The sequence below is a fragment of the Larus michahellis genome, chromosome 7 (genome assembly GCF_964199755.1).
Source record: "Larus michahellis chromosome 7, bLarMic1.1, whole genome shotgun sequence".
Lineage (NCBI taxonomy): Eukaryota > Metazoa > Chordata > Aves > Charadriiformes > Laridae > Larus > Larus michahellis.
In genome coordinates this window covers 20,851,057-20,863,719 of record NC_133902.1, presented here as the reverse complement: position 1 = coordinate 20,863,719, position 12,663 = coordinate 20,851,057, and the positions used below count along the sequence as shown (strand labels likewise).

The following is a 12,663-nucleotide window of genomic DNA, read 5'->3' as shown; positions in this document are numbered from 1 at the left end:
ATCAACAAAGACCAACAACAAAACACCAGGAACACAGGACTAGAAATTCTCTGGAAGTATTACACAACTGCCCTTGAAAAAGAAATCAAGAAAGTAGTGCTATGCCTGGATCCCACACTAAGCATAAATCAAGACAGAGCTTACAATATCACTTTAAAGATATGTGCAAATGGAACATTATTACAGCATAAAAGCAGAGAATGCTGTCCAGCCACTGAAGTTGGTCCCAAAATTTGTATATATATATTCTTACAAGGAATAGGTGGGGATGGTATTAGTGTAACATCTAACTCCAGCTTGTAACTAATTTCATTCCAGCTGTATATAGTATTAGATTTCAATGTGAAAATGGATATGAAGCATAATCTTTTTTGAGACTTTCTGGACAGACACGTAACAGTTGATCCAGAACTCGCATGCCTGATGCACTGGAAACCATCAGCAGCTTCCGGGTAGCAGAGGGGCTGCAGCCCTGCAGAACAGGGGCCGAGAGGAGACTCAGAAGGGGCTGTAGCTGGCAGGGAAGCCCACAGCAGAGCAATCAGCTAAATGAGGAGCTGCAGCAAAGGTACCCCCACCCCACCAAAGGGAATGTGCGCCCACCAGGCATGGAGGGGTACTGCAGGGAAGGGGCTCACAAAAGAGCTGCAAGAACCCCAGAGCACTCCTCCGGGGGAGAGGGCAGCTGGGCAGAGCTGGGATGGGTCTGCCTTAAGTCCCAAGGTCTGGACACGTTCCCCCACCGTGGGACCCAAAGGGAGCTGCAGAGGGGCTCTGCTGAGTATGAAACGCCCGGTCGGGGTGAGCCCCTGTCAGCACTGCCCCAGCAGGACCCCAGGACCTGCCCTGGGGACACAGGACACCCTGGTAGGTCAGAAACTCAGCCCTTTGGGCCCCCGCCATTGCTGTAAGCAGGTTGTGATTAAGTAGCAGAGGAATAACCAAACAGTACTTGGCTGGCTGCTTTGCAGGGCAGGGACAGAGTTTGTTACCAGGTTGAATCCTGCAGTCAGGTCTGCAGGGACACGGGGGAGAGTGTAATGAATGTCGGTTTGAATAGCTGCAGCCTTCTTGCTTTGGGTGTTTTGTAGGAGCTTGGTGTGGAGTTTCACAGAGTTTTATTGCTGTCCAGTCTACTGCCATGGGCTGGGAGGAAGGGGAGTTCATAATGCACATATATTCAAGCGCGGATGTTCAGGTTTGGTTTTTTTCAATAGCAGGAAAAGTAATCAAAAGTTTCCTAACTGAGATTAAATTGATTTAAATTCCCCAACAGAAATTCTTTTCTGAGACACGACAGTTAGGTAAAATGTTTGGATGAAAATAAAAACATTTACAGCTATTTCAGTTTCAATAAAAAAAAAAAAGAGCACAGGTCAATATATTTAAATCCAACATCTAAAGTTACATTCTTAACCCGTATTTAGCAGTATGAATGAAACCCCGTTACAGGAGAGCATTCCTATTTTGAGAAGTCTTTGTGCACACTTTTTATTTCATATGAAACGGAAGGCATTTAAATGATTTCCTGTATCAGGGGCCCACGTACGGCAATTTTCAAAGGCACTGGATGTATCCCTTTGAAGTAGATTCTCATGAAACCACTGTTTATCTATAAAATGAAATAATGTTGCCCTCACTTTACAAGATGTTAATAAAAACAGTTCGTTTTTTGTAAAGACATCTTTTAATGAAAAAAATCCCACTTTTCACAGCTTAGTGAAAGAAAAAAGCTACCCATAAACCACTGACTAATCAGCAGCTCACATCAAGCACCAAACTCTTCTTGTCTACCATTTAATTAAGGATGTGAGGTTATCATGTACACACGTGTCTGATTATTAGCTTTGCTATTCTGCTATACTATGTTGACCGTGTATTAAATCGTCATTCAGAAGAGTAATGCCAAGTTTTTCTTTAACATGCGTTCAACAGCTATCTAACTCAAAAGCTTTGGCATTCCCGGCTCTGAGATTCCCTTGCAGGTTGCAACTTGTCAAACCTTCTGCCTTTCACTAAAACCTTTCAGTCTACTTTCAGCAGCTGCAAAAATATTAATGTAATTACAGGTTAGAAATCAGGATCCTCACTAACAAGAACATTACTCTGGTATCGTGAGAAGGAAGTCTTGCTCAAAAGCAAGTTATTATTGCTGTACATGAAATCTCTAAAGAAAAACAGTAAATGCATGTGGGACCCTAAAGAAGTTGTAAATCCATCTTACTGAAACCCAACCTAGTGAGGCTGAATATATTCTGAAATAATACATGTATCCCTAGAGTGAAAACACAAGGTAATATAAAGCTATCTTTTCTTTCATTCCCTGGTAACAATTCTCCTCCCACATCCTAGTGGCGGTAGCCAAGAATTGAGAGAATGGAATTCATGAAAAAGCAACGTATAAAACATTTTGAAATCAGCATATTATTAGCACCTATGAATTTACACTTATTCAAAAGCTCTCACGTTAATCTTCTATGCAAATAAGACATTTCCCAGACTTGTAAACTAAAAAGGTCTTAAAAAACTGGGAACAACTGGGGTTTTGTGCTTAAGAAAAATGGAGAGCAGTATTTGGTCCTGGCAGACTCTCTTCCTCCCCATCCCAAAACCAGAATTCAGTTCTCATATCAGGTATGAAGTAAAATTACAGTTCAGAGTGGAAAATTAGGACCTGACCTTGCGAAAACAAACAGCTTCCCCTTATAATGTGGCTCAAAGACATGCAATAAACCTCAGCGCTTAAGCAGTGCCCTTCCATAGCGAGGCCTGCAGAACTACATTGATGTTGCTCAATTACCCATGAGAAAAAATGCTAGGAAAAATGGAAAATAATTTAGAACAAACAGATTAGATCTGGAGATACTAGTCATAATATTTTCTTCCTTCCTGTATTCTCTCTGCCTTACTGCTCCCCTCCCCACCAAGTATTTGTACTGAAAGCAGATTTCCCCTCTTCTCTTTTTCCAGCTAGCAAGCTCGGGGCTGGGGGGGGGGGGGGGGGGGGGGGGGGGCGAAGGAGGGAAAAAATATTTACTATCTCTGCACATTCATTATAAAAGTTTCCAGGCACAATAAACCCTGTGGGCATGGAAAAATAATAACAGTGCTTCTTCGTCAGGCTTGAGGTTGCTGGAGGATAATCAGTAAAACATGTATTTCAAAAATCAGAGGAAAAGCATGAAAATATTTCAGAAGGAAAAAATCCCACCAATGATGCAAAAGGACTGTATTCAAATGGGGGAACGAGAACTAGGGAAACAGCGCACAGGACTTTTCATGAGTAGACAGAGCTACTTATTTTGCAGAAAAATCTATTGTAAGCAGCTTTTCTCTCTAATCAATTAGGTACGTGTATTACTATTTGATGGAGTGAGCAGCTGTGCCTTCGAAGAACCCCAGTTCTTTTGATAACCCAGTATCTTTTGATTCTGGAAGATCATACAAGTAGCACATGTAGAAGAAAAACTCTGTGCCCTGCAACTTTAAAGGTTCCCCAAATAACCACCTCAGAATCAGACTTCTCTGTAGTACATCGTAAACAACCAGAACTTCTAACCACATCAGGAACACACAAAATACATGAATAAGGATGTGGAGCTGGCCTGGAAGGATACAATACACAGCTTCCAGACCAGAGCTGTGTTGTTGAAAAAGCTGTGAGCTCACATCCTCCCCCAATTAATTTTTTGAAAACTGTGACCATTTCTACAGATACTCTACCACCTTCATGAACCACAAAGAAGATCAACAAGATCCAAGCAAATTCAGCTGGTCAAATGTTGTCTATGTTGCATTTCAAGTGGTTGATGTTAGTTGTGAATTCCTGAAGGAATTACTCACGGCCAGCTTTGTGATGCCCTCCTCTCAGGCCCTCCATCCGCTTTGGTTGCTAATGCTAACAGGGGGATAGTGAACAGCCATTAGCATCTGCCTTTGAGAAACCAGAGAGAAGTACTACCACATCCCCTGTGTAGTGCCTCAGGAACTTCCTACACCCAAAGGCTGGAATGGTACTAGAATACACTACAAATTACTGATGGAAATTTGGTGCTTTGCCTAAGAAAACGTCCATGAAAACTGACAGGTTAAAGATATTCATGAGCTGACACTAGCAGCAAAATGACAAAATTCCTGAAAAGAACCAACCATTCTTTCACACGTCTTTTTAGCAAATACTCAAAGGACCAAATGTGTTTTGATTAAGCTCTTGAAATGGGATGAGGCTTTCCAATTACTCTAGGAGCTAGGGAAGTTCAGTAAGTACTGTGAATTGTTAGCTAGAAGAAATGCCTTCACCAGCAGACCAAAGATCTTTCTTGTCTTAAGGACAGCACCTATGTAATGCACAAGGAATGAACAACAGTCTAAATATCTTACAGCAGCTATTTGCTACCAAACAACAAAGGTATTGAAATAGATGGATAAAGACAATCTTACTTGAGACACAAAGCACTGAGATACAGCTCAGAAGAGCTTATGTCAACACTCATTGGGTAGAATTCTTTTCAGGATAATGAGAATGAACAGGTTCAAAATGCTAAAAATAGCTCCAGGTTTTTTTCTACCGTGAAGAATTGGAGCCAGAATCAACTTCTCTCTCCTGATGGGAAACAGACTGTTCTCAGGTAAACACAGTAACTGCAGGCTTCTCCCCCCTTCCACATTGGATTGACACTTCCTCCCCGCACCAAAAAGAATAAAAAGCACTGCAGTCGTAACAATCATCAGCCACCAGCGTGATTATACCCTCAAGTTAAATGCGATCAGTATGCTGTGATATAGGGGAAACTAAAACATTTTCCCATTCATCGCTGCATTAATAGAACCTTATAACACCTACTGTTAAGTATTATGAAGAATATCACAGAGGAAGAGTCTTTCCAGGTCAGTAAAGTCTTCACTATGAAAAATAAGTCACAGGCGAGGAAACGAGTATTCTCTCACCCACACGATCACATTATTTCTGGAAAACACTATAAGTCAATTCCCTGGCATTTCAAAGAATGTAAATCCACTGAGCAGAAATAAAAATGGATGTTAACTTTGTTTCTTTTGACCAGGTGAAAGGCAATTTAAAGAGCCTTAAAGTGGTAAAGCTCAGTCAACAACAAATCTCAGCAGTGGCACTGGTGAATAATCAATTTACCTTTGTCACCCAGAAGAAAAAGTGCAGCCTTTTAGCCACAAAGACAAATCTTAGGAAAGTTGAAATGAAAAAAAAATATTCCAAGCTGAAGATAATGATAAATTCAAATAAGAGACAGCCTGTCCTCACTGCAATGTTATTTCAAGCATTGCCTTAGCCTATGCACACAAACAAGAGTCTTCTGCTTAAATTGGGTAGTACTTTAACTCTGAGCCTGCTGGCCCAGCAGCAGTTCAAACACCAGGGGTTCCTGCACTGCCAATCCAGCAAGGCCCTGGCTAATGCACATTGCTAACCTCGTCACTGCTGCTGCTTCACTGCTCTTCAGCGCTAAGAACATAAAAAAGGGAGGAAAAAGAATAACCCTCAAATAAAGGGTTGCACTGAGTCAGACTACAGATGACCTACCCAGTCTCCTGCCTCTCAGCAGTGGCCAAGATAAGAGTCTTACAAGCAGGCAGGCATGGAGGGAGCAGTGTTTCTCCAGAATACTCCCTCAGCTGCCAGCCACAGCAGCTTGGGGATTTCCTGAGCCAAAGGGGGTGTCTTTGTATTTAATAATCCTCTGTGGATTTTTTCGTCAGTGCAGCAAAACAAACTGAGTAAGCCTTAAGTGGAAAGATAACTTAAGGAATTCAAAAGCCACAAGAAGAAATAAAGGTAAAGCACTGGCAGGCAGTTAGAAACATGACTGTCCCTGGAACAAAGACAAAAGAAAACCCTCGTACAGAACTTCGGTCCAAGTTTTGCATTACCCACTACCCTTTGAGAATCAAGAGTTTCTCATCAGTTTTTCAGCTCATGTAATCACAAGATAAGAATCCTAGAGGCAGAGCTATTACTCAGAAGTTCAAACATATCAGCTAGGAGAAGAATGTGGATTCTGCTATGCTGGGAAGAGCCAAAAATGCTGTTTTTTCATTAAAATATTTCAAAAGGAGAATAATTCTTTTGCAAACTCAAATACTTAAAGCGATCCTAACTTAGCTGGCAAGTCATTATGCTTTGGTTGGACTTTAGTACAGTATTTACCATTTTGACAATATATAAAAGAAAATGAAAACTATTTTTTACTTTGCACTTTTTCTCCGTTCTGTTTTACAAGCCTAGAGAGTTTAACGAAACACAGCAGCAATTTGATACAACCATGCTATACTGAACCTTCCCTAACTGAAGCTATAAACACATTACAGGGCATAGCTCTTTTCCAATTTAAGATGAACCTTCCTTGACTTCTTCTGAACATTATGCTTTTCAAGAAACAGACCAAGAAATATATGTTTTTAAATATATATTTTTCCTCAAACACCCATGTCACTCTTAATGCTTTCTAGATGCTCCCTGACAGCAGGGAGTATAAGAACAGATCAGGAAACACAAAACCAGTTCTGACTTCAAGTACTAGAAACATAGGTGCCATGAAGCTCCTACCAAGCTGTTGTGTTTGTGTGAAGCTCTATTCCATGTGCCCCTGTCCTGACTATCGCATCCTAACATACCTTAAGACATACTCTGCTCTCTCCAGCTGTAGGAAGGAGAAAGCAGCAGTCTTCAATGCTTTCTAAAATTTCTTGACCAAAGAGATTGTGTCAATACTGTAGCAAGGCAGGGTTAAAAAAAAAAAAAAACACTCAAAAAACCAAGAACAAAAAGAGGATGCTGTACTACCATCAGGGAACAATTTTACTGTCTTTCTTCTCTTATCCTCCACTGATTTCCAAAGCTACAATAATGTCTACTGACAGGATCCCTGACAAGTCAAGACAGTGTTAGTTAATGATATTAACTTCCCTCTGGTTCTTCTTGAAAAAGATACCAGCAACAACAAAACCACCACTGATAGCTTCATTCACAGCAGCAGAACAACTTCAATAAGTAAATAAACATTTTCTAAATCATAATCCAAAGTACAAAACTTTTTCAATATATAACCCCCCAAATACTGGATGGCATGACACCTGCATCAGACGATCATTTTTACTCTTTATCACATTGTAGAGGATTTCAAGATCCTAATATTGACTAATTCTCAATAACTCCAGAATAAAATTAAAACTATTTTCATACCAGCTAAAACTGTAATTTACAGCACTGCTATCGCTATTTGATTTACAGCACCATCTGAGTATTGAATAACTAACGGTACTAATGTAATGCAAACTGATACGAGTGCAGTACAAAATCTAGCTCTCTACAGTCTAGTAAAGTAATTGTTCCTTAAATGCTGTAATTAGGAGTTCTTACTTTCTGCCTGGCCCATGCCGAGCCTTGCTCACACAGGCAGTCCTGCTGATTTCAGTAGGACTATCTATTGAGTGAGGTTACTCACACAAGAAGGAATCTGCAGGTCTAGACCCTTCCATCTTGATTTATAAGCATGAAGCACATGAGGAATTTAACACTTACGCTTCCACAGTTGTTCTTACAGTCTGTTCCTCACCATCTTCATCTGAGCTGCTACATGTTGCATCAGAGTCCAGATCCTTCTCCACGCGAGACAGCAGCCCTCCAGTGGAAAGTGCAAACCCCCGGATTTCACCTGGTGCAATGCTAACTCCGTTCTGTACATCTGTACTCACACTACTCTCCAAAGTAGTTGCATTGTTTTCTGGCCAACCTTCAGTGCACCTGAGGGAGCTACCGCTCAAAAATCTGGTTGGCTCATGGAAAACCTTCATTCTTTGTAGCTGATGTTTCACGAAGCATTTCAGCTGCTGATCACAGTGTTTGATAACATGCTTTGCCAGGAGCATTTGTAAACGTTTCTGAGTTCTTTTGGCGCGACTGATTTCCATTTGTTGCTTAGTGACACACTGGAGTAAGCGAGCATACACCTCCTCCGGGGTGCAGCTCAAAATCCCTTCTGAAGGCCTGTGAAGAATCTGGTGTAATAAATCCCCTTTTATTGTTTCAGCGCAGACTTCCAAAGCCCTACCCAAAAAACCATTCTTCTTGTACCATTTACCATTTAAAAGCTGCATTTCTTCTGCATTACTGGATTCAGTTACATTTGAATCCCAAAGTCTCTGCATTTCTGCCAAATTCGGAGATGTGGTCTCTGAAAATGTTTCCCCTTTGACCTGTTCCTCAGGTTCTGAATGACTAATCTGACCAAATGATGTGTCAGCACCATTATGTAATGAATTTCTCATCTTGGAGCAGTCAGGCTCTCCCGCTTTCGTTTGCTTACCAGTTTTGTTGCTAAATGCAGAATTTGTACTCATTAACAAGACAGACTGATAGCGCTTGGAGGATGGTGGAGAACCAAAACGCTGCACACTGAAGATATCATTCCTGAGGTTGGGGTCAGCAGTGGGGAACCCCAGGACTGAGCAAGTAATCTGTGCGATGGAGTCCTCTTTTATCTTCTCTTCCACTGCTCTGGAATTTTCCATGCACAAAGCTGTATCAGACTCCATAGCTCTAGAGGACAAAGAAGGTGACAAGTGGATACCATGACCTTTTGTTGCTGCCTCTCTGAGGGCTGGTGTCATTATAGCTACGGTAGGTAGTTTACAGCAAACCTGAAAATAACACGGGCCATGTAAATTTTCTCATTTTCATGACATGGTACAATACAACAACTCTGTCAAATATTTCGTTTTTTCAACATTATTCAAAGATTCTATAAAAAAGGACATTATCTAAAGAACACAAATAGACTACACTCCCTCCCAAGTCAAACAAGAACACTCTTTCTGTTTTTTCTTTATTTCATTCAGAGGTTGTTCTATGTGCAATGAAAGCCTTTACCTCTCAGGGGAGTAAGTGTTCATACCTCATTGCATTTCTGATGCTATCAGTCTGAGAAATAAGACTCACAAAGTTCCAGGACGTCATCTAACCTTGCCCAAACTGAAAAACATGACCATAAGCCTGTGACTGGAAGGATGCATTTTAAAATATGTGTACGAGTGTACGTATATGCACATGCACAGAAACGCACAACTACACACTCCCACCCCGGAACTCCAGCTGGACTTTATTTTAATCTGTTCCGGAGATACATTTCTTCTGGAGTTGCATTTAGTTTTTGTTCAAGTATTTCTTTTATACTTAAAAGAGTCAAGATCAACAGTACCACAGAAATGGGAGCTATGCAGCTACCTATTAGAAGTTCACCAAAGCAGAACACCTACCACATGATGAAACACTCTGAAATAAACTCAGAGGCACTATTGGTATAAATATTTTTAATGTAAATCTATATAAAGCAAGCATTGGATTAATTAATTTATTATATATTCTCACAAATACACTTTAGAAACCAACCATCGAGGCTAATGCTTTAAAAACAGAGAACTGTAAGTTCTAAATGTTTCCTGAAAAAAAAATCTTTCCTGTGTTTTTGTATCCAGTTCTTCTTTATTCATCAGGCACTGTCTGCACGATACAAACACAATATTCTTTGATAACAATTTACGTAAAGACAAACAGTTTTCCTTTACTTTGCCTGTGGCGTGCTGTATCTTAAATGAAGGGTTCCCAAACTTTGGGATCAAAAGACCAGTGTCGACCTTTACCACTTCCTGTCAGCAGCTATGCTGCCATGTCGTACTGTATCTACAACACAGCCTACAGAGCAGGAATCACTGCCTTACACTGTACTTTCAGCTTGGTTTAGGAGATGTTTAAATAAACCCAATGAAGGACTTAATTGAACGTGGCCTGCAGAAGCCTGAAAGATAAGCTACTGTCAGTTCTTGGTTAAGAAGCTAGAGACAAAACCAGAAACAGTAAGAGAGTAGTAACAGAAGTGAGCATAGCACAGTAATTCCACAGTAAATTCTCTAACCAGTGTACTAGTTGAGCAGCATTTCCATTGCCCTCCTTTTAATGTCTCCAGCTTCTTTGATCTCCGCAGCAATTGCCTAGCTCAGCAACTTTCAATGCACAGATCCCATAAGGCGTCAAATGATTCTGAGTCTGCCATGTATGGATCTTAAGAAAAGCAAACTCCCTGTCTGAAGCCTTAGCTTATTTATAACTACAGGTTTTATGCTGAAGGTGCAATCATTAAAGGGAGATGTGGAAACCTAAGGAGCTGAGAAGTACCAGTCTGGATACCTTCTCCTTAACCCTCAAAACACAGAAAAACCACGAAGAGCTACATGCTCCAGTACTGCCTTAACACTCTCTGTATGCTTGATTCACCTTTCATTGCTCCACATATACTTCAGCCGTGAGGTTTTCATCTCTGTGCATCACCTACCCAGCATCACAGGGACCACGTCTGGTGGTCCTAGCGCTAATCCTAAATGACGCTATTAAAATCCCCAGAATTTTAACCTTTATCAACGACCCAGTAACTTCAGGCTATAGAGGAATTCATCACAAAGTCCTCCCCAGCGGACAGCAGTTCAGTAAGGGCAGGGAAATGCACTGATGAGAGCTGGAGCCCTAAATCGCAAAGGCTCAGGTGACTCGGCAATGCTCTCAGCATCTGTCTGACTTGTGGCTTTGTGTCCTTCCACTCTTTTAAGAGCTAGCAGGCACAAGAATTTTTAAATCCAAAGGACCATGGATTCAGACACCTATGCCTCCTCCTCTCTCAGCATATGGCAAATAACTATAGGAAGTCAAAGTGACTTAGCATGGTTACAACATAAGGGGGAGAGAACCGAAGCCCACACTTTCTCTGTGGCATTACTATGAACTGAAGGGAGTCCCCACAACAGAACTGTCCCTGGGAACCCCAAGAAGCTCTTTCAGAAGAATGCTGACAGCCTGGTACCTACATACACTGAGCAAGGAGTCTGTAACTGCTCCAACTTTACTATATACCTTCCTTAGCCTGAGTGGTTTAACAGTCACAGATTGCCATTCCTGAAAGCCAGGAAATATCCACACACAGCAGAGGTGCTCCTCAAGCAAACTAGAGTTTTGGAGAAGTATACCTCATACCTATATGAAGAGGGAGGCTATTCAAAAAAATAGCAGCATAAAATTTTCAGAGTACTGTGTTTTAACGTGATCATATTCCCTCCAATACTATATAGCCTTCTGGTACAGTTTCAAATTCCCTAAATTGCAATGAATATCATTAGTAAATTATTTTAAGGGTTTTTTTGACTTTCAGGGGCTTTTTCCCCCCACTTTTAGGGGAAAGAGGGGAAGAAATCAAAGTATCCCCAAATTGAACCACAAACATTAAACTAAAGAGCACCAAGAAGCCACTAACTAATCAGGAGTTCCTGACAGTAGACACTTAAATTACAATATAGCTAAAAAAAGAAATAAAATGCTTTTGAAGAGAGAAATCACTCAATTATCCCTTACCCAGGCAACTTGCAAACTTCACACAATGTTTCTGCCCTGAAGACAGTCGTGTGAGACACTTCAGGTGTGTTCCTCTCATTTCAGTGACATCAAGAAGACTTTACAGAAGCTGGCACTGTCCCAGTCTCCTGTCCTTGGCATTTCTCCAAGAAGTTCACACGCACACACAAAAAGTCACTGGTATATGAGCAAAACAAAGCATCAGCTGCAAAAAAATTAAAAACAAATTTTAGTATAAGTACTCAGTTCCACAAGAATTGTACAATTTTCATTTTGATGCATTTCATTTTATTTTGGCAGAAAGCAGTAAATTAATTTCACTCTTCCCTTATTGGAAGTGAGTTTCCAGAGTAAAACCTATTATCTTCTGGGGGGGAAGTGTGCAGAGGGAGGGGAGACAAGTACTGCAACATGGTATTCAGGAAGGCCCTGTATTTTCATTCTGGGAAAAGCTTTTTTGTCATAGGTAAACTATTTCAAGGATTTTTTTCCGTTGTGTACTACTTGAAGTTTCAAAACCAGAACAGCTGAAATGCTACTACACTGGCAAACAGTTTGCTTTTCATCAGCTGAATACGCACTACACTTGAAAGACTAAAAAGTATTGTAAAAAGAAAAGGTGACGTAAAATAAGTACCGGAGAATGGAAGAAACAAGTACCAGACATACACAGTACAGCAACTGATGTTTAAAGTTATGCTTATCCTCCCCTAATGCCTTAATTACCCAGCAGGATATAGCCCGGGATTGCAGTTTACCGAAGCCCCAGTGCCCACCCACCCGCACCCTGCTCCCTTCTCTCTCCAAAGCTATGGGTCCCTAATCCCCCCATGACCCCAGCTCCTCTCCCCCTACCTATTTCTTAGTCCTTACTCGACATTTCTGCGTTATACCCTTCTCTACCAGACGTACCTAAACGGAATTTGTCTAAATCCTGGAACTAGCGTCTTCGTGTTGGTAATTAGCAGCACCAATAAAATAAACACAACAAAACCCAACCACAAACCTGCCTGCTCACAGGGTGGCATTCCTTTCCCGGCTTTTGTTTATAGTCCTTTCACTTTCTGACTCTTCCCCCCCTTGCATAACACTATCACTTTTGTTACACAACACTGCAGACAATGTTTGGGGGGATTTTTGCTTGGGGGGAGGATTGCTTTGTCTTTTAGTGGCTTTTTTGTTTGTGATCTTTTCATTTTCGATGACAACAGAACTCAATTTGCGTGAGGGTTTGC

The 12,663-nt window shown here is 41.0% G+C and overlaps 1 protein-coding gene across 11 annotated transcripts in view; it reads right to left on the bottom strand.

The window, feature by feature from the left end:
- The window catches only part of KANSL1L (KAT8 regulatory NSL complex subunit 1 like), a 65,668-nt gene that overhangs the window by 50,066 nt on the left and 2,939 nt on the right, over nt 1-12,663 (bottom strand). For 6 of the 11 annotated variants that reach the window (XM_074595132.1, XM_074595123.1, XM_074595122.1 and 3 more), the window contains exons 2-3: nt 11,429-11,633; nt 7,556-8,673 (exon numbers count right to left, since the gene is read on the bottom strand). In XM_074595132.1, the coding sequence (XP_074451233.1) occupies nt 7,556-8,643 (1,088 nt within the window). In that variant the 5' untranslated portion in view covers nt 8,644-8,673; nt 11,429-11,633. Of the gene's footprint in view, nt 1-7,555; nt 8,674-11,428; nt 11,634-12,663 lie in introns of those variants that run through there. The other 5 variants (XM_074595125.1, XM_074595130.1, XM_074595129.1 and 2 more) reach the window with 2 other exon arrangements.